This window comes from Macaca mulatta, chromosome 9 (genome assembly GCF_049350105.2).
Source record: "Macaca mulatta isolate MMU2019108-1 chromosome 9, T2T-MMU8v2.0, whole genome shotgun sequence".
NCBI classification, from domain to species: Eukaryota; Metazoa; Chordata; class Mammalia; order Primates; family Cercopithecidae; genus Macaca; species Macaca mulatta.
The window spans coordinates 61431728-61450531 of record NC_133414.1 but is presented as its reverse complement, the minus strand read 5'-3'; the positions used below and the strand labels follow the sequence as shown (position 1 = coordinate 61450531).

At 51.9% G+C, this 18804-nt stretch overlaps 1 protein-coding gene across 2 annotated transcripts; it reads right to left on the bottom strand.

The window, feature by feature from the left end:
- Positions 1-4574: 4574 nt before the first annotated feature.
- On the bottom strand, positions 4575-18000 carry GDF10 (growth differentiation factor 10). Of its 2 annotated transcripts, none has more exons than XM_015146958.3 (3): positions 17096-18000; positions 7416-8341; positions 4575-5557 (listed from the first exon to the last, which is right to left on the bottom strand). In XM_015146958.3, the coding sequence occupies exons 1-3, from the start codon at positions 17409-17411 to the stop codon at positions 5366-5368; spliced, it is 1434 nt and encodes a 477-aa protein (XP_015002444.3). In that variant the 5' UTR covers positions 17412-18000; the 3' UTR covers positions 4575-5365. The 2 variants fall into 2 exon arrangements, with proteins under 2 accessions (XP_015002444.3, XP_077801687.1); XM_077945561.1 differs by having other exon boundaries at positions 7416-8338; positions 17096-17863.
- Positions 18001-18804: the final 804 nt, after the last annotated feature.

Sequence of the window (18804 nt, the reverse complement as noted above, 5' to 3'; positions counted from 1 at the left end):
AGCTCTTGGTAAGCATTGCTAAGCGGCTTTCCAGAAATGCTTTTTAAATATTCACTCTCAGCTGAGCCTAAGAACTCATCTTACCACACTGTTACCAATACTTCTTTCTAATCCTTGGCAAATTAATGAACAGCAGCAACAAAAATGCTAGTTTGCATTGCTCCGTAGGCTGGACTATATTTTCCTCTACTTTTTCAGGAGACAAACCACAGGATCTGGGCCTCAGCCTCCAAGGAGTTATAGCAGTGGCCAGGTCTCACCGGTGCTGGTCCAGGGCCATACTCAAGAATCACATTTGTTACTGTGCTGTGAGTCTAGGGAGAGGGCCAAAGGGCACCACAGATTCCTGGGTGTTCCACAGGAATATGGCCCAGGGTAAGCATGCAATAACTAGTCATTAGTATTGCTCCTGTCAGTATATGATCTTTCTGTGACTGTTTCTCTCTCCCCCACCCCTGGGACAGCTCTGCCCTTCCTTTCCATGGAGCTGTAGAGTGAGCTGTGCTCTTCCACCAGGACTACTTCCTGTCCCTCCTCACTGTCCTCCACCAGGGTCAGTTCTGACTGCCCTTTAGTACCTGCCTAGGAATCCCACAGCACACAACCTCTGTGTTCCAAGAAACAGTTGGATTCATCTAACAACCACTAAAGCGCCCCAGGGCTGCTCCTCTGCGGTCAGCAATTTGACAGCCCAGCGAGTCTGCCTGGCCTTCACAGCCAGCCAAGGCTCCTCCAGGGCAGGCCTCCCATGCTTGTCTCTGCATATGTCTTTGAACACCTCGGCGTGCTCTGTGGTGGGTGCTGGTCAGGTGCCGGTTCTGCCACCTCGGCCGTGTCCCCCTGTCTCTTCTCAATACCCAGACAGTTTCACATGACTGTGCTGTTGTTATTTTTAACCAAAACCTCCATAGGGTCACAAATCTCAGGACTTTTGGATTACAGAAATCATGGCATCACTGCAATTGCTATGGAAGAAGCACAATTCAATGAACAAGAGAAGTAAATTTGACTCATCCGTTTATTTCAAGCATCCTTGAAGCCCATTCCTCCAAAAAGGTGACATTGACTTCAGCGTTCCTTCATGGAGGGAGAAAGGATTCACCTGAGTTTCTGTTATACCATGACTCCAGAGCATCAGGGACCCCTTCCCTCCCAGGAGACAGCACTAAAAATCCTGTTCTCAAAGCGTGGCCCTGGAGCCAGCAGTAGCAGTGCCTGGGAACTGGATGGAAATAAAGCCTCAACCTGAATCAGAGACAATGCTAGGGGGCCCAACTATATCAAGTTCTCCAGGCAACTCTGATAGGCATTTTGCACAGTGGTTTTGACAAAAGAGGGAACTCATAAGACCCTTCCAAGAGAAAACACATGAATACATTGCCTAGCATGGTATTTGGCACATAGTAAATGCTACGTAATTGGATAAACATGTATCTTCTACATCCAACCCACCTATCCCCAATTCATACAAACAAGCCTCCTGGGAGATGCTGAATGAGTGTGGCTTGGGGTTGGGCTGAGCGTGAGTGAGGCGGACTGGAGGCAGGGTAGATAGAGGATGCATGGACATCACTATCTCAGGGAGCAGAGAGAAGGGGAATGGAAATCCCAGAAGAGCCTGTTAAGGATCTTATGCTTCCAGGTTTTGGTAAAGGGAAATAGTTTTGAACTCTAATGTCGGTGTTTTGGCGCACAAGTCATAGCCAGAGCTGGCCAGCTGGCCTGCCTTCCTGGTTTCTCACTGAAACTACCTTTCAGCCCTCCCTGGCATGTGCTGCTGCAGACGCTCTTTGTGGTGTTCTTATTCCACCAGCCAAGCCCAGCTCTTTCGTCCTGCTTGGTCTCAAAGTCAGCCTCTCTGTGGAGTCATCTCCATTCCTCCTCCTCCTGCAGAGTCTCCTCCTCTCACCCTCCCCTTCCCACCTCAGACATCCATAAGTTCCTCAGGCACAGTTTTGTCTCCATCCTGGCCACAGAAAAAGCATGAGTTATAAGCTTCTGCTCTGATGACATTTTATGAAGTCATAGAGAGGCACCCGGGACACACCAGGCCAAACACCTGGTAGTACCAGGACTCAAGTCTCCCCATTTCTCAAGTATAAAGGTTGTATCGGAAGCCTTCTGAAGTTTTCTCCCAGTCCTCAAGTTTCTCGCTGTCAGTGGTACTGTTTATGTTTGTCACATGAACTAATCTATCAGAGGCCCTGCCCTTCTAGAGGATGTGTAAGTTCAGAGATGGGGCCCAGCTGCAGGCCACCACCCTGCTCCCTCCAGAATGAAACAGGCCCAGTTGAGTGACATCAGCAAACCATGTCTAGACTGTATGATGGGCTCTTACGACAACGTAATGTTGACATTTTTTGTTTTAAGGGAAAAACAAGTTATTTCATAAACACATTTCTTTTTAACCTCACTTTACTGTGTCCCAACCTCAGTGTTGTTGGGACAACCCTAGTAGACTGGGGATCACTGGCCAGGAAGTTCAGGGTCAGTGCCAATCATGTAGGCCTTGAATCAGGCCGCCTTGAGCATCAAACTTAATGTTCTCTGTGGTCTTGGCAAGACATCAGTAGACATGTTACTTATACTTTCTGAGCTTGTTTTTCTGCAGCTCCAATTGGGCAGTAAGTTGCAAGGTTATTGTGAGGCTAAGTAAGATCCTATAACTTCTTCTATACATGGGAGGGGTCACTTATGATACCAGTTTCTCCTACCATAGAGTTGGGACATGTCATGTCTCCACTTGGGACCTGCCCCATTTCACATTCCAAGGTCTTCAGGGCATGCCTAGGAAAGATGGCAACTACTGAGCACCTTCCATCCAGGTACAGGCCTGGAGCCCATGCCTATGGCTGGACCCAGGGGAGTGTCCCAGCCTGCCCTCCCCAACCCCAGCAAGCCAGACATGAGGACTCAGAGGCATTGCAGGTATTTGGGGGGAATCCAGAAGGTCTCCCAGAAACTGCAAGTGCCAGAAAGAGTAAGATAAAACTACTATGGGACAGCCCATGTTTAGCAAAAATAGAAAGGGGGCAGTTGAATGAGAAGAAAATGAGGGATGGAATATTTGGAAGGAAGGGACTTGGAGTTTTATCAAGCCCCAATATTTTACTTATTTTGCTATTAACTTATATCTTGTCATGTTTCAAAAAGAATTAGACATTGCAAACCAAGCACTAAGTGCAGGCCAGTTTGCGCCAGCCCAGCAACCTACAGCAGCTTGAGGGGAACAATTTGGTCCCATGTCCAATTCCTGTGGGAGTAACAGAATAAGGTGGTGAGTGTGGAGGACCATCCCAGCCCTCCCCTGACCTCTGTCAGCTGTCAGGGCCATGTGCCCAGCAGGCGGGGGCCCCCACGGCAGCTGCTCAGGCACATGTCCCAGAGCCACTTGAAGCACCTCATAGGAGATGCTGAGCAGAAGCTGCAGGACTCCACTCTGGCACCCTCACATCCCCCCACCTATCAGTTCTGGCTAATCATTCTCCAGTTTCAGTGACTTGGCCTCCAGGAGTTGCCACTCTTTGGATGCTACCTAGGCTCCTGGAATCACTGTGGCTGCCTGTGCAGAAGGCCAGGGAACTGGAACTTTACATCTCCCTTCCCAGGGCGGCCGGAAGCCAAGAGGCCCTGAACACCCAGCTGCCTTGCTCGAGGCCATACTGCCCTGAAGAGTAAGTAAGCTCCAAAGCTCCCCACAGGATTGCTCCTAGCCTGCTTTTCTGCTTCGCCCCGCCCTTGCCCACGTCTCCTGGGAGCACTTCCCCCATACGTCCCTCGCACAGGAATCCTGGTGTCCAGAGTCCAGCCTAAGGCCCAAGACAGACACCAGGGCTGCTTCTTTCCTTGGACATCCCCTCTTAGAAAACCACTGTGGCTTTGCAGCCTCCTCTAAGACTTGGGGCCGTGTCATCTGTAGGTCCCAACTGATGGGACTGCTATATATACACCTGTCTCAAATTGGACCCAGATTCTCTTTTAGAAATGCTGGTTAAGCAGCTTCAGGCACTCCATCGTAAGGCAATATAAATGAAGGGCATAAGGTAACAATTTGGGGTGGCTATTTGGGAACAGGGCTGCTGGGTGACCCTTCTACACACAAGCTAAGGAGAAGCAGGTGCAGAAGACCACATGGCCCATCCACTTCCTCATGAGTCCTTGGACCTCAGGAGAGACCCCTACTTATATTGAATCTCTTGCTCCATGAATTATCAGCAGTAAAAGATCTCTGACCAGGCAGCCATAGATGCTCCTTTAAACATCCCAGGTACCTCCCAATCAATCAATGTCCCTGAGGCTAGGGGATGAGGGGAAACCCCGAGAGGCCACTGTCTCTGTCTGGGGCCATGTCCATTCTCGACATCAGCCTAGGTTGGGTTTGCAGGAACCAGTGGTGGGACAGGCCCCTGGAAGGCATGGGAAAGTCTGGGTTTCTGGAGCCTGGACGGACACCAGAGAGTATGTAGATGGCCTAGGGGACTCCAGCGACCCTAAAAGAGGCTGAGTCCCCAGCAACCACCAGACGGTGTACTTACAGATGGGGAGTCAGTGAGATTTTGAAATGGGTGACATTAAGTTTTTCAAGATACCACTGTACCTTTAATTTATTAGCTTTCCATAAAAACACATAACATACACAATCTACAGTATAGAAAGTATAATTTACAAAAATATAAAATCTTGGTTATTTTTTAGTATTCCCACCTTACTATATGTGTTATTTCAATATGCATGTTTAAACAACCCACACTCAGCGTGACTATCTCTCTGGGGAATGTTGTCAACGCCCTCCTTTTTTGTTGTTTTAAAATAAAATATATATATTAAGAAAAAGAAACCAACATTGGTTACATGTGCATACCGTATGAATAAAAGCTCTGCAGTGAAATTTGAAAGGAAACACCCATTTACACCACGATTATCCTGTTTTCCAAAATGACTATGTGGCCCAAAGTGTTCTGAACTGAGCATTTAAACAGAGTTCTTTCCGTGGGCAGGGAGCGAGCGCTCTAAGCTTTGCATAGTCTTCTTGCTCAGTCATGAGATGATGATCACATCAGCCAATGTCGTGGACACGTTTTCTTTTCAAGCCTTCAGAACAGTGGGTATGAATGATGGGCCACTTTCAGGCCAGGGCTAATTCCCAGATTCCTTCAAGGACTCAGGCTGGCATTTAAGGGGCTAGTCACTAGCAATGAAAGACCCCCAAATGATGCACTGGCGGACAGCTCTCTCTGGGCCCCAGTAATGTTGCCCATGAGCTCTGCTCTGTGTCTGCAGCTGCACCACAAGTTATGTCCTGGCTGCAGAAGGCTCCGAGAAGGCGGCTCTGCTGGGCGTGGCTTCTTTCCACCCTGGAGTGGTCTCACCGGCAGGCACAGGTGTCCACGGACATGTTTGGGTACACCTTCAGAACCACATTCCGGTTCTCATCCAGGAAGAGGACCCCGAGGGAGTTCATCTTATCGGGAACACAGCAGGGCTCTGGGATGCCAGGGACTATGCCCACAGCCCTGACAATGCTCTGGATGGTGGCATGGTTGGATGGACGAACGATCTGCAAGGCAGGAAAGGAGTAGGGTTACCTCAGCTCTGCCCTCACCCATCCACCCACCCATGCTGTCCTCACAGTCCCAGGCCATACTGCTCTGCTGTTGTTCCCCAGCTGAGGCCACAGAAGAGGCATCCACCTAGAGGAATGGACGAGATCCCAAGGCGGGGTACACGATTCCTCTAAAATCAGATGTATGCTGAGTCCCAGGCTGAGGTCTCCAAGAGGCCCCAGGCCTTCCTGCCCATTGGCTTCCCTGAGGCATGCTGTGTCCCCAACACGGCAGGGCCACATGGGGGCGCCTGAGTGTCACACATCCCCGCAGAGCACCAGGAAGCAGGCAGAAGCTGCCCAGAGGGAAAACACAGCGAGATGCCAGCACGGCCCTGATCTCGCAGTCTGAGGAGGGCAAGCATGCTTCCCATGAGGTCGTGCTCTTGTCACTGAAGGGAAAGCCTGGCATGTGTGTGGCAGTGTGACAGGCTGGACACTGACATTTCCTAGGGGCTGCTCTCCCCTGCATCACCCCTTTTTTTGTCAGCTCAGCAATTTTATGGGGTGAGTATTCCCTGGACTTTACTGGGAAGACACCGAGGCTTAAAATGACTGAGTAACTTGATCAAGACCCCCAGTCAGAAAGTGAGCTGGCTTGGAAAACTGTGCCCACCTCTGACAAGATGAACCAACCAGGGCATCCACTTCAGTGCATCACCAGCCAAACAGAGATTTTTATATGTAGTGCAGTTGAGGAGGAAGCCCTCCTGTGTCGGGGTAGTGGGAGGGGAGCAGGGTAGGGACCCCTGCATTTGCAACGTTCTGGCTGGTGTCCTGGAAGGTGGGGAGGCAGCAAGCCAGGTGATAAGCTAAGCGCATGGCTGACCAGCCGCAAGCCTTCAGGGTTCCGGGCTTGCATCTGCCTGGGCCTTTGCTAGACCCTTTAAGCAGGTCCTGTCTCTCTGTCAGGCACCTCCCTCCCTCTTGCACATGCACGGTTTTGAGGAGAAGCCACTTAATTCCCAAACACATTACTGCTGCCCCATGTCTGGGTCTGGACTTCCCCAGCTGACTGATTTATTTAAGTTCAAATTGGATTTATGCACTGACTTTCTTTTCTTGGAGGGAAAGGCATGACGTGCCCTGGGCAGAGTAACTAATCAGGAAGAAACTATGTGCTGAGTGCCCAGGGCTGACATCACAGACAGCCAGGCTGCTGCAGGGCAGGCTGCAGGAACAGGGATGGACTCAGTCACAGCCCAGGCTGGAGTGAAGGTGAGAATTGGAAAGCCTTAGGTTGGTGCAACAGACAGAACAGCCCAGTGCTGTGTGTCCTGCAGACCCTGTGCATAGTGAAGGCCTTGTGGATTCCTGCCCTGAGCTGCAAGGAGGAGGGAGTCCACAGTGGGAGAGCCGCTGAGGCTAGCGCTGTGCTGGTCACAGATCACCACACCCTGGGGTCCAGGCTGGGAACAGAAATGAGAGCCTTGGTGAGGATGGAGCTTCTGGGACCTGCCCTGTGTACAGGAAGCAGCATCTACTCAACCTCTGCAGATAGTTGCTATGTGGAGATGCGTTTCTAAAGACATGGATTCTCCTGCTTTTCAAAAGAATGTTCTGATTTTAAAGTCCCAACTCAACCAAGTCAATACTTCAAAAAACACAGCCAAACTCACACATATGTGGGCGGCAACTACCCTACGGGCTGCCACTTGGTGACGTATGTCTACCTATTTCCTGCCTGGAATAGACAGGAGGTACTGTTATTCCCATTTCGCAGATGGGAAACAGAAGTCCTGCAGGCTGAGGGGCTTGACGGTAGCGGCAGAGCTGAGCCTTAGAATCTGACAAAAGGCGGAAAAAACCCTACCTTAGGCATGGGGAACTCACATGCTCCCGCGCAGTAGTAGGCATCGAAAGATTTCGGTGAGATTATCCACTCATTCCAGCCGATGTCTGCGAAGTCCACCTTCAGGTACCTCCGGGAGCACACCCTCGGCTCGTCCCACTGCTTCCTCCGGGCCTTCTGCATCGTCTTCTCGTCGAAGTCCAGCACCTGCGAGGAGGCCATGAACACCTCCTGGCCCTTCTTCCTGCGGTCTTTGCGCCCTGGCCGGGGTTTCAGCGCCCGGAAGGGGCTGGGCCACAGCTGGTGCTTGTGGAAGTGCTGCGCGTGGGCGCGCGGCGGCCTCTCATCCAGCCCTGGCAGCTCGTTGTCCTGGAGGGGCCCGGTGGCCTGCGCGGCTCGGCGCACGCGGGGGTCCGCGGAGCTGTTGGGGGCTGCGTGGGGCTCGGGGTCTCCGGCAGGGAAGGGATCGTATCTCTGCAGCGTCACCGCCACGCTATTGGGCTCCGAGATGGCCAGGTCGTTGGCGTAGACTAGGATGTAGGGTGCATAGGGGCTGGGCCGGGGCACCCCCGGGTCCCTCTCCTCGGAATCCAGCTGGGCGGAGAGGAGCAGCTCGCCATCCCGGCGGGCCGCCTTGACGATGGGGGAGATGTCCTTGGCCTGCCACAGGCCGCGCGGCGGGGGCGACAGGGCCATGGCCCCGCGGAGTAGCCCCTGTGTGGCCGTGTTCTGCGAGAGGCTGCGGAAGAGCAGGTGCTGGCGTGCGGGCGGGCCCAGGGGCAGCGAGCGCCCTGAAGCGTTCTTGGCCCGCGGCTTGCATAGCACCTCGAGCGCTCGGGGCCACCGAGGAGGCTCTGAGTAGAAGTGGAAAGTGGCCATAAGGATCGTTTCCGAGTCCTGCATGGAAGTCAGGTTGAAGAAATACACGGCCTTCTGGTCGACCACTTCTGTGAGGGAAGGAGAGACCACAGGCTGTGAAGTTCTCGCTCGTGCTCCTGAGGGTCTCCCACCCAGGGCTGGAGGAGCAATGCCCACAGATCCACACTTTCAGGACCGTCCTCCTCCCACACTTTGCCTCCCTCATTTCGTGTAATCCTCACATTAAACTGATGAGGGCGCCCTTTGCAATCCTCAGTGCACAGGTGAGGAATTAAGGTTGAGATTGTCAATATCCCATAGCAAACAACAACAAAAAGAAGGAACAACAAAGAAACAGGAGCAGACAGGGAGGCACTCAGGCCTGCTGGACTCCAAAGCTCCTGTTCGCTCCCCTTGGCCTCTACTGTCTCTGCATGCACAAATGAACAAATGTCACTGACACCTTCATTAAGTGCTCAGGACGGCTTGGGTTGGGTCCAAGCCCTGCATCAAGGCAGCCCCTCCTGTATTTGCACAGCCCTCTATTTATGCAATCAGTTTTTAAATGCAATCATTAAAATCACATTAAACCCAAACATTCTTCCAAAAGAGATGAAATAAACACTCATGCTTTTTGAGCACCTCCTAAGGGAAACTGGGATCAAAAATACAGCCATTGAGGCATCTGCTCTTTGTTCTGCCTGAGGACTTTTAAGATTGTTTTAAAAAGAAAAGAGCAATATCAGGATTACACAAGGCAACTTGACTAAATCTCCAAGGTCCAGATAAAGACCGGGAGGTCTCAACCATTACATCTGCAACTCGGTTCAAGAATGCTGCAGCTCAGCCTTCCCTGGGGCTGCCGGCCACTCCTTCCTATTTGTCTAGCGGAAGCAGGTGTTCCCCAGGGCACCAGAGCAGCATAGCCGCGTCAGCAGTCCCAGGAAGCTGCCCAACCTTGGCAGCAGCATGAGTATCGTGTCAGGTTTGAATTGTCTAAACATTATTATATATCAGTGAGCGTTGTCAAATGGCCAAGTCGGATATAGGCTTCTGAAGAGTGCGAGTCTTTCCTGGTGCCTCCCTAGGATGCTGCACACTAACAGGACACCAGAGAGGTCAGGCCGGCTTTCTCCTTCCCGCTGCTTCATTTCCTGACAACCAAGTGTCCTTCTGCTGGGGAATGTCTGGAGAGGAGCAGAGCTCCCAAGCCCGGGAAGTGTGTGTGGGGGACACTGGGCTCTCCAGGGGCGTGGATCAGGGACACACCTTTCTGACCCCTGTACCTACAGGATCTGCAGGGATTTTTTTTTTTTTTTTTAGCAGAAATATTCTGCTTTCTCTTCTTTGTTTCTGTTGGGAAGAAGGCATAATTCAACTGGGATTGTTCACATACTCTTAAGGGACTATGAGCGGGAAGAAACAGAAGCACATCTATGGAGGGCCTGATAAATAAATGCCAGTAAAGGCTCAGGTGACACTGAAGCCATTACCTTATTTAATCCTCACAATAAACCTGCCAGGACAGTGTCGCAGCCCCTCAACATGCTCCACACACAAGCAGCAGCCCAGGGTCTATATGCACATTTGAACCTCGCTTCCCCAAGCATGTAGCCTTGACTGCATGACAATGACTTCCACATTTTAATCAGCACTCCAGGGGGCTCTGGCCATCAGGGAAGTTTGGGAAGTCAGTGGCAGCTGACAGCTCACTCTGGTGCTAGTGGCTGTGTATCTGCAGCATCTGGGGGTGAAAGTTCACCAATAATGCTGCAACCCCACCCCCAAGCTAGAAAATGCCCTAGGAACCAAGCTCCCAGGACTCAGTGGGGCCACGCCCTGAACCTTGCTTTCCCCATCTGCCTCACAGGGACAACAGCCTCTATCTCACATAGAGGATTGTCTGGAAGATCACAGAAACAGCCTAGTGAAGTGCCAGGCACAAAGGAGGTGCTCCCAAATGTGCTTTCTGCCACTTGAGTCTGAAGGACCAAGGCTGGCAGAGCAAGCTCCCCTCCATCAACTGGGGTACCTTGCATTCACTGATCCAAATATCCGAGCTGCAACCCAGCCAACACAGCACCTTGCTTTTCTTTGATCTAGTTCAAGTCTCAACTCCTCCATTGCTCTGCTAGCAGCTTCACAGTGGGGAGGAACCTTTAAGGTTGTGCAAAAGGGTATAAGCCCTACCTCCATGTGACTTGAATGCCTCCTGCCACAGGGAGCTCACCTCTCACTGAGCAGCCTGCTCCGTGAAGACTCTCCCTGCTGGGGACTGCTGGGGACAAGATGGGTCACCCCCAGCACCAGTGCATGAGGGGCCACAGGCTGGTCCTCTCTCTGGATGTGCCTGCATGTACCCAGTGCAGGGGGCTCCAGGCTGTGGCTCAGAGAAGGGACCTCAACCTGAAATCTCTCAGTTTAGCCGAGCCCAGGCCATAACAAAGAAGCTCCGAAGACAAAGTCGTTATTTCCTCTGATGTGTGCTGGTGCCCTGTGATTCATGTCTTTTCTCTCTCTTTCTTCTCTGCCTTCCTCCTGTCTCTGTTTTCTTCCCCTCTTTCCCCTTTTCTATCCACCCTCTTTTCCTTTCTTTCTTCCTCTTCTTCTCTTTGTTTTCCTAATAAACATTTGCAAAACTCCTACTCTGGGCTGTTGGGCTGACCAGGGTCATAACAAAGTTGCGCATGAGGAATTCAGCCTAGAGGGGAGACAGACTGGTAATGACAAAGACGCCCATCTTCAGTGTCTCCTCATGTCACAGTTTTACAGAGCACTGTCCAATCAAGGCCCCTGGTGTGCTGGGTGCATTCCATCACAGGTCACCCCCAAGCTCGGAGCCCTCCATTGCCCCCAAATAAAAACCCTTTACCAAGGCCTTACTTGATCTGGCCTGCCTACCTCTGCAACTTTATCTCCTATCCCCAGCCCAATCCCTCCCTTCTGCCCCTGTCACACTGGCCTTCTTGTCCTTCCAACATGTGGCTTTCGTCTCAGGACTGTGCCTCACGCTTCCTTCCACCTTCATGGTTCCCCATCCACCAGTACCACTCAACCTCTTCAGGTATCTGCTTAAATGGAACCTCCCGCAATGGGTCCCCTGGGCTCCCGTGGCTGGACAACAGCCCCATCACTCTGTCTGCTCCTGCTTCACTGGCCTTCAGAGCACTTCCTGGCATCCTGCTGTAAACTGATTTATTGCTCTTATCTTCCTAAAACATAAACTCTAACAGGACAGGGACACTGACAGTTTTATTCACTACTGCACCACTAGACCTCAGCATAAGGCTTAGGTGACAGTTGGAGCTCAGAGATGCATGTTGAATGAGATTGTCTGTGCAAATCCTGCCCAAGTGGGGACAAGAGAAAAGTGTGTTAACTTCAGTTAACACTGGGGGTTCCTGGCATGCTGCCCTACAGTGCAGTAACCACAGTCTTAAGAAATCAAGAAATCCTCATTCTTTACAAAGATGCAGCTGATGATGCAAATCCAAATGGAGACAGCGGGTAGCCAGGTCTTTAGCCAGACTTCCCCTTGAGCCTCATTGTTCTCATCTTTAAATTGGAACAAAATTGTTTATTAATTATGACATTCTGAGCTCCAAGTGTATGTGCTTGGCCCTATGTGGAGTGTTCTGCATGCTTGATTCATCATTTTCACCATGAGGAGAGTAGGGAGGGGTCATTCATTCTGTGGACAAAAAGCTGAAGCTTCAGAGAGGGTATGTAATTTGCCTAAAGACACACAGCTGGCAAGGGGTGGAGTCAGGGCTTGTACCCAGCTCTGTGTGACCCCAAGCTCATGCCTTTTGCTCCTCCATGTGTTCTGGATATGTTCATGATCTGCCTAAGCGCTAACGGACAAAGATCACGTGCTGTGAACTGCAGCATGTTTTGCAAACAGAGGTCATTATTTTGGTAGTTTTGAGTTCTGGCTCCTTAAGAAGGGAAAGATCGACTTTATTTAGACAAGCTGATCTCTCAGTGGCTCTTGGGAATTCTCAGAAGTGTGATCAGGTCCACTTTGCTGGGCACTCAGCCTCCTTCCTGAGGGCAGTGGGGATGGTACTGGGGGAAGGGACCTTCTCACCCAAAGGTCTGTCCAGCCCCACTGCTGGTCAACTCTCAGGCCAAGAGCAGCCCCTCAGATGCTCTGCCCTATATAAAATGATTCCAAGACACTTTGGACATCTGTCCCTTCACCCATTGCCCCTCAAACAGCCACCAGGGCAATCAGTGAGAACGCTGGGCTTCGATGCCCGCACCAACAGAAGCTGGAGGAAGGGGCGGTGGGCCAGACGGTGCTGCAGAGAAAAGCAGGGAACTAACACGGATTTAGTATTTAGTGCCCGTTTCCATGCAGGCTCTAGGGTTGAGGTTCAACTCCTGCTTGCATTCCTTACTAGCTGTGAGGCCTCAGGCAAGTCATGGAAGCACTTTGTGCCTCAGTTTCTTCACCCATACACTGGAGAGAGTATTTGCACCTCCAAAAGTTATTGTGAGATCATCTCTGCAGCGCGCACTAACAGCACTGTGCCTGGCACCCAGCAGGGGCTCAGAACAGTTGTGGCCTCAGGAGCTACTGCCACCCTCAGGGCACCACACCCTTGCTCCCTGACCTCCTGCCCAGTGGGAGGCCTCACTTCCCTTCCAGCCCCTCCAGCAGGAACCTGAGAACTCTTTCGCCTCTCCCCCTCCTGCTTTTAACCAATCTCCAGGCCCTGTTTGCTCTGCTTCCTGTTTCTACACAACCATCCTGAACACAGCATCTTTCCACCCTGCGTTCAGGGCTCCAGCTCAACCACAACAGTGGTCCCAGAACTTTGTTGCCTCTTGCATCACACTCATGCCTCAAAAGCAAATTGTCTATTAAAGGTGAAAGGTTAAGATCCTTACTATGTAAAGAACCTTTGCATATCAGTAGGAGAAAGGAAGGACTCCCATACAAGGAGGCAGTTTCCACAGGAAAAATTGCAAATGGCCAGCAGGCATGGGGAAAAGCTCAAGATGACCAGTAATGAAAAAAAGTAATTTCAAATGGAAATACCTGCAAGTTTTACCTGCATGCTGACAATATAATCCATAAAAGATACATCCACATATATCTCACATATATATATCTCACATATATATCTCAAATATATTCGTATATCCATATGTATCTTACATACAAGGGCAAAACAATGGAGATATAGATAGATAGTGGAGAAATAGATAGATAGATAGACAGACATGGCTGGAATGATTCTACCAAAATATCATACTAACAATTCTGGTTATATCTGGCTGTGATTAGGAATGATTTATGTTCTTTACTGTGATCTTCTATAATTTCCAGGTTTTCCCCAATAAGCATGCATTTATTTATAATCTCTCACTTTTTCTCCTTTATCCCTCTTTTCCCCTGCAGTCCCTCCTCTTCCTCCCTCTCTCTCCCTCTCTCCTTTCTCTCTCCCCTCTCTTCTTCTCTCTCTCCCTGGCTCCTTCCTTCTGTCCCTCATGCATGCACATTGTATATTGCCCCATTGCCTATGGAGGAACAAATTCATAATACTCATGGCTCTCCACAGCCTGCTTGCAACCTATTTGTCTGCCTCCATCTCCTGCCTTTCTCTCCTTGCGTTATCATTAAAACCAAACTCCTGGCAGTCTCTGAACACAGTGGACAGCTTCACTTCTGTACCTGGCTAAGCCCCACCTGCCCTTCAAAGTGGCTGGGGCCTGGCTTGCTCTGGGAAGGCTTTCCTGGCCCCACCCAGAGGCCCTGTCCCTGCCAGGTCAGTGCGCTCTTGGGCTCCTGCAGCACCCCTGCCCTCCTTCCTATATGGCACTCCCCAGACCCGCTGCCCTATTCTGCTGCTTACTTTGATCTGCCCTGCTAGTTTACGAGCTTTTCTGGGCATCTTTGGTGTTCCCTGAGCTTATAGCATCTGCCACCAAACCAAGTGTTTAGGAAATACTTAGGTAACTGAAATAAACTTGAATTTTGGCATTTTTGACAGGTGAGTATGTAGTATTATTCTCATTTTAGAGTTGAAGAAAACCAACTCAGTATCACAGTGTTAGGTGACAAAGCTTACATTTAAACACAGGGCATTCAGTGGGAATTAGGGGTGGTCTAACCTTAACCCTTAGGGTCAGGCTCATAGGCTTTCTCCACCGATGCAGATTTAATAAGGAACAAAATGCACTTCAGGGAGCAATGAGGGAGGGAATGAAGGGGTGGCTGGTGTAATAACAGCAAGAGTTAATACACCATTGACACATGTGTCAGGAATGGTGTAAGCACTTGATATATCTCAGTTTCCATTAAAAAAATTATATAAGGAGGGGAGCATTATTAGCTCCATTTTAGAAGTGAAAAAACTGAGTCATGGACAAGTTCAGTCCCTTGCCCACATCGCAGAATTGGGATTTGGACCCCAGCAGGCCAGCTCACAGCCAGCACTTGGCAGCTGAGCTGCGCTATCTGGTGGCAGGGGAGGTATAGTTACGTACCACAGGCTGTGGGGATGGAGGCATTTGTTGTTCAGGAAGAGGTGATGCCCCACTGAGGCAGCAGAGACCCACCACTGGGGAGCAGGCTGAGACTGGCATGTTCTCAGACCAGAGCTGAAGCCTCCCACATGGGTGGCATCATCCATGAGAGAAGGGTCCCTGCCCAAACTCATACCTCCTCAGACAGGTCACTGGATCAGGAAGCAGGTGCATCTGAGGGCAGGCAAGGGGCTCGGCGTGAAACACTTAGATGAATCAAGGGAGGGGAGGATCAAGCAACCTGCCTGGGCCTCCACTGTATGCAAGGCACAAAACCTACTTAACATGGGTTAAGTTAATCCTCACTTCTTCACTTCACTTTACAGGAAACTGATGCTCAGAGAGGTAAACTAACCTGTGCCACAGCACACAGCTGGTAGCTGGTACAGCTGGGATTCACACCCAAATGTGCCTCAGGCTTCCAAAGAAGAGGGATTTGTCAGACACTCCAGACTACCAGAATCCTGATTTCCCAGGCTTGTCTGCTTCACCCTACCCCTCCCAGACCCTGGTCATAGCTCTGATGGAGATGACAGGGTGTGGGGAGTGATGGTGAGAATAGCAATGGCTTGGCAGGTGGGAGGTGCCAACCTCTGCCACTGTGAACAACCCCTGAGTCTCAGTTTCCTTATCTGTAACGTGGGAATGCTGGATTTGAGACACTGTCTTCAGGTCCTTTTTGAGATTAATATCCTGAACTCCACTGCTACTTGTACTACCCCCTTTCTGTGAAAACAGAATGACACAGCGGGCATCTCCATGCCTGGCTGCAGCAAGTGGGTGGGTTGAGTGGGCAGGTTCACTCGTGTTGCAGCAGTGACCCTGCTGGCCTTGCTTCCTCAACTACAAGGCTTCAAGGATTGAGTTAATAGAGAAGCAAGGTCAAGTTTAAACCCACAGGAATACACATAATACTTAGCACGAGTCTTTGTGCTCCCAGGGGAATCCTGTACATCAACAGTTAATCTGACCAGTGCTGGGCTCTGAGCTTATACATATGACCTCATTTCATCTTTCCTTCAACCCCACAGGAGAGATACTGTCAAGCCTTGTCCATTTTATCGGTGAATACACTCAAGTCCATATAGCTTTAGTGATTTACCCAAGGTCATATTCATGCCAGATGATTCTTAAGTGGCTAAATTTAATAATGTTCCTCCAGAAATGGACCCCACATAGTGCAAGAAAGTTATGAGTGAGGATGGAGTTAGATCCAATTGGCCCGAAGCCCGGGGCCACTGACCTGGTGAGTCTGCTAAGTAGAGGAGGAGGGCATTGGGCCTCTTTGTGGCAGGTGCTCCCCAGTCCATGGTTATGAGAGATCATGGATGTTACCTTGAGTCACACAGCCAGTGACAGATCTGACCTCAGGTTGTCTAGCCCCACAGCTGGGCTTGTTTCCCTCTCTCTCAGGAGGGGAGCCTGTAGACTGCAGATTTTTCTCCTGTTGAATGGCCTCATCCTCTACAGAGCTGCAGGAGACCCCCATCCACATTTTCTGGAACATTATTCTGCAACCAGGAGTAATCACCATGACAACCAGGGTCTTCTCACCACCTCTGCGGCCCCTCTCTACCCAGGGCCTGCAAAGGTTGGCAGGTTGCTGAGGCAGGAGCCTGGAAGCGCTCTCAGAGCAGGGCAGTATGGGCCTCTGCAAGTGCCCTCTGCCCAGCTCCAGCCAAGGGGCTGAGGAAGTGGAAAGGTGGGACAAAGGCCGGAGACAGGCAGAGTGTTCCCACTGCCTAAGCCCCTGGGCTCTTCCTTAAACCCCTGTGGTCTGAACGCTTCATGCCAGTGCGTGGGAGTCCTCAATCCCGGGCAGCCAAGGCCCTTCTCGGTCCACTCTGCTTCCCTGGACACAGGAAGCATGGCCGCCACCAGCTAGTGGCTCCTGCTTCCTAACAGGGCCCAGTGCCTGGAACTTCTGTCAGGGCTGCCTATGTTCACTGGCTGTGCCCTCCTCATTTGTAAAGTGCCCACATAATTGACCCTATCACAGGGATACTCCCCTGGCCCATGTCTTCTCTTCCACTCTGTGCTTAGAGCCTTGTATATGGGGTAGTCGGTGTCCAGCAATATGGGAGCACCCCAGGGGCAGGACCTCTGTGCCACCCTGTGCCACTCTTGGTGCCCCACTGGAGGTTCAGGGCCTGGCATGGAGAGATCAGTGAATTATTAGTGAAAGAATGAATGAACCACCCACCCGTTGGCTAGAAGAGGAAAAGTAGAGGTGCACGGGTGAGGAGACAGAAAAGTGAGGAAGGTGGAGAATTAGGAGAAGGGGTCCTGGGGCACCCTCTACTTACCCAGCCTGGCCCTGAAGCTGCGGACCGTGTTGCCCCCTCCCAGCCGCGCGCCCCGCCGGCTGTACTTCTCATAGAGCCTGTGCATGTGGACAGCGACCATGTCCTGGGCGCCGGGGCCCAGCGTGGCGGCCGCGTCCCCAGGAGCCCGCTGGGGATCCCTGTCCCCCCGCAGGCCGTCGGCGGCCGCGGGCAATGCGGACCAGGCGGGAGCCCTGTGGCTGCCGGCCGCGTCCCGGAGCAGCAGCAGAAACAGCGGCAGCAGCGGCAGCAGTTGGGGTCCGGGGCCCTGGCTGGTCCGAGTGGGGACACGAGCCATGGCGTGGTGAGGGCACCAAAGGGCCAAAGTCCAGGAGGAGGAAGGCGAGCGCGGGCGCACTGGAGGTTGCGGACTGACCTCGCGGCAGTAGGGCGCGCGGGGAGAGCCCTGGCAGCAGGGCGCTGGATACCGGGTTCCGCGCGGGGCGAGGGGCTTAGCCGGGCGCGTGGTCCGTGGGTACCGGCGGCCCGAGCCCCCGGACAGCGGTCACGGCCGTCCGGAGCAGCGCAGAGACAAACCGAGCCCGAGTCAGCGCGCTGCCTCGGCGGACTCGCGCCGCGAAAGTTTGCAGCCCACTGCGCACCCGGCCCGGCGGGTTCGAGGGGGCGGGACGGGGCGGGGCGGCCGGCGGCGCCCTCGAGGGGACCCGGCTGCGCGCCCCGGACCTCTGGGGCTGCCGCAGACACTGCCGTCCCCTGCCCGGCTGCGGTGTGCGTGCGCCCGTGTGTGGCAGCGTGCGCGCGCCGGGGTGTGCGCCCGCGAGTGTGGGGGGCGTGGGCGTGGGCGAGCGCGCTCCCCGCTCCCCTGCCGAGAGCCGGAGACCCAGCCCCGCAGCCGGCTCCTGTGTGTCGGCGCCGCAGCCTGGCCTGGCTGCGAGGGGGGCTGGGCGGCAGTTGGAGGGGGGCCTGCCTGCTGGGTTGCCCCTGCAATGGCATGCGATGGCTATGTGATTGCAAGATGACAGCTCCCCTGTGAGGACCAGAGAGGGGATACATGTGCGCCCAGTTGCCTCGGAGTCAGCGTATGTCCAAAATGTAGAGTGTGGGGAACAGATATCCTCTCTGGACTGACTCCGTAAAGAAAAGCCCTCACCCCAAAGCTCATGCCACCCAAGGGAAATGGAACAAGATCCTGATTAAAATTCAGAATTGGCTGATTAACCAGCCTTTTATTTGGCAACAGTAATTCCAGTTGTTGAAGAAACACATCAAAGATCTTTATTAATCTTTGGACATGTAGCCTTCAGGATTGCAGGGGTAAGACGTGCTTTCAATTTGCCTTTAAAATCATTTCCAAAGCATCAGAGCAGGAGGAGAGGAAGCAGTGGCTTTCTTAAGAAGGGTTCCCAGTGAAGTGAGGGTGTAGTGAGTCCCTGGCCCATTGCCCCTCAGCTTAACCCTGGGGCAGAAGGTCCTGATCTTTGTCTTGCCTCTAGCAGGATTTCTTCTCCATTGATAGAATTCAAGGGCTCCTATGAACTTGATGGTGAAAAAAAATACATGTTTATTTTCATTAACTCTAACTGAAACTTAGCATTAACTAATGTTATAAATGCAAGCAACCAACCACAGTGGTATTAGTGACTTTTTCACCAATAGGCACCATCCACAGATATTTTCATATCACTTGTAAGTGGTTGCAGATTTATCAAAGTATCATGTTTGCTCATTAC

Bases quoted from the DNA above. Each gene is read 5' to 3' on its own strand.
- GDF10 (XM_015146958.3), bottom strand. From the start codon at position 17,411: ATGGCTCGTGTCCCCACTCGGACCAGCCAGGGCCCCGGACCCCAACTG. The intron at 8,342-17,095 runs GTAAGTAGAGGG...CTTCCCTCACAG, and splicing joins CAGCTTCAGGGCCAGGCTGG to AAGTGGTCGACCAGAAGGCC. The intron at 5,558-7,415 runs GTAGGGTTTTTT...CCTGCCTTGCAG, and splicing joins GTGAGTTCCCCATGCCTAAG to ATCGTTCGTCCATCCAACCA.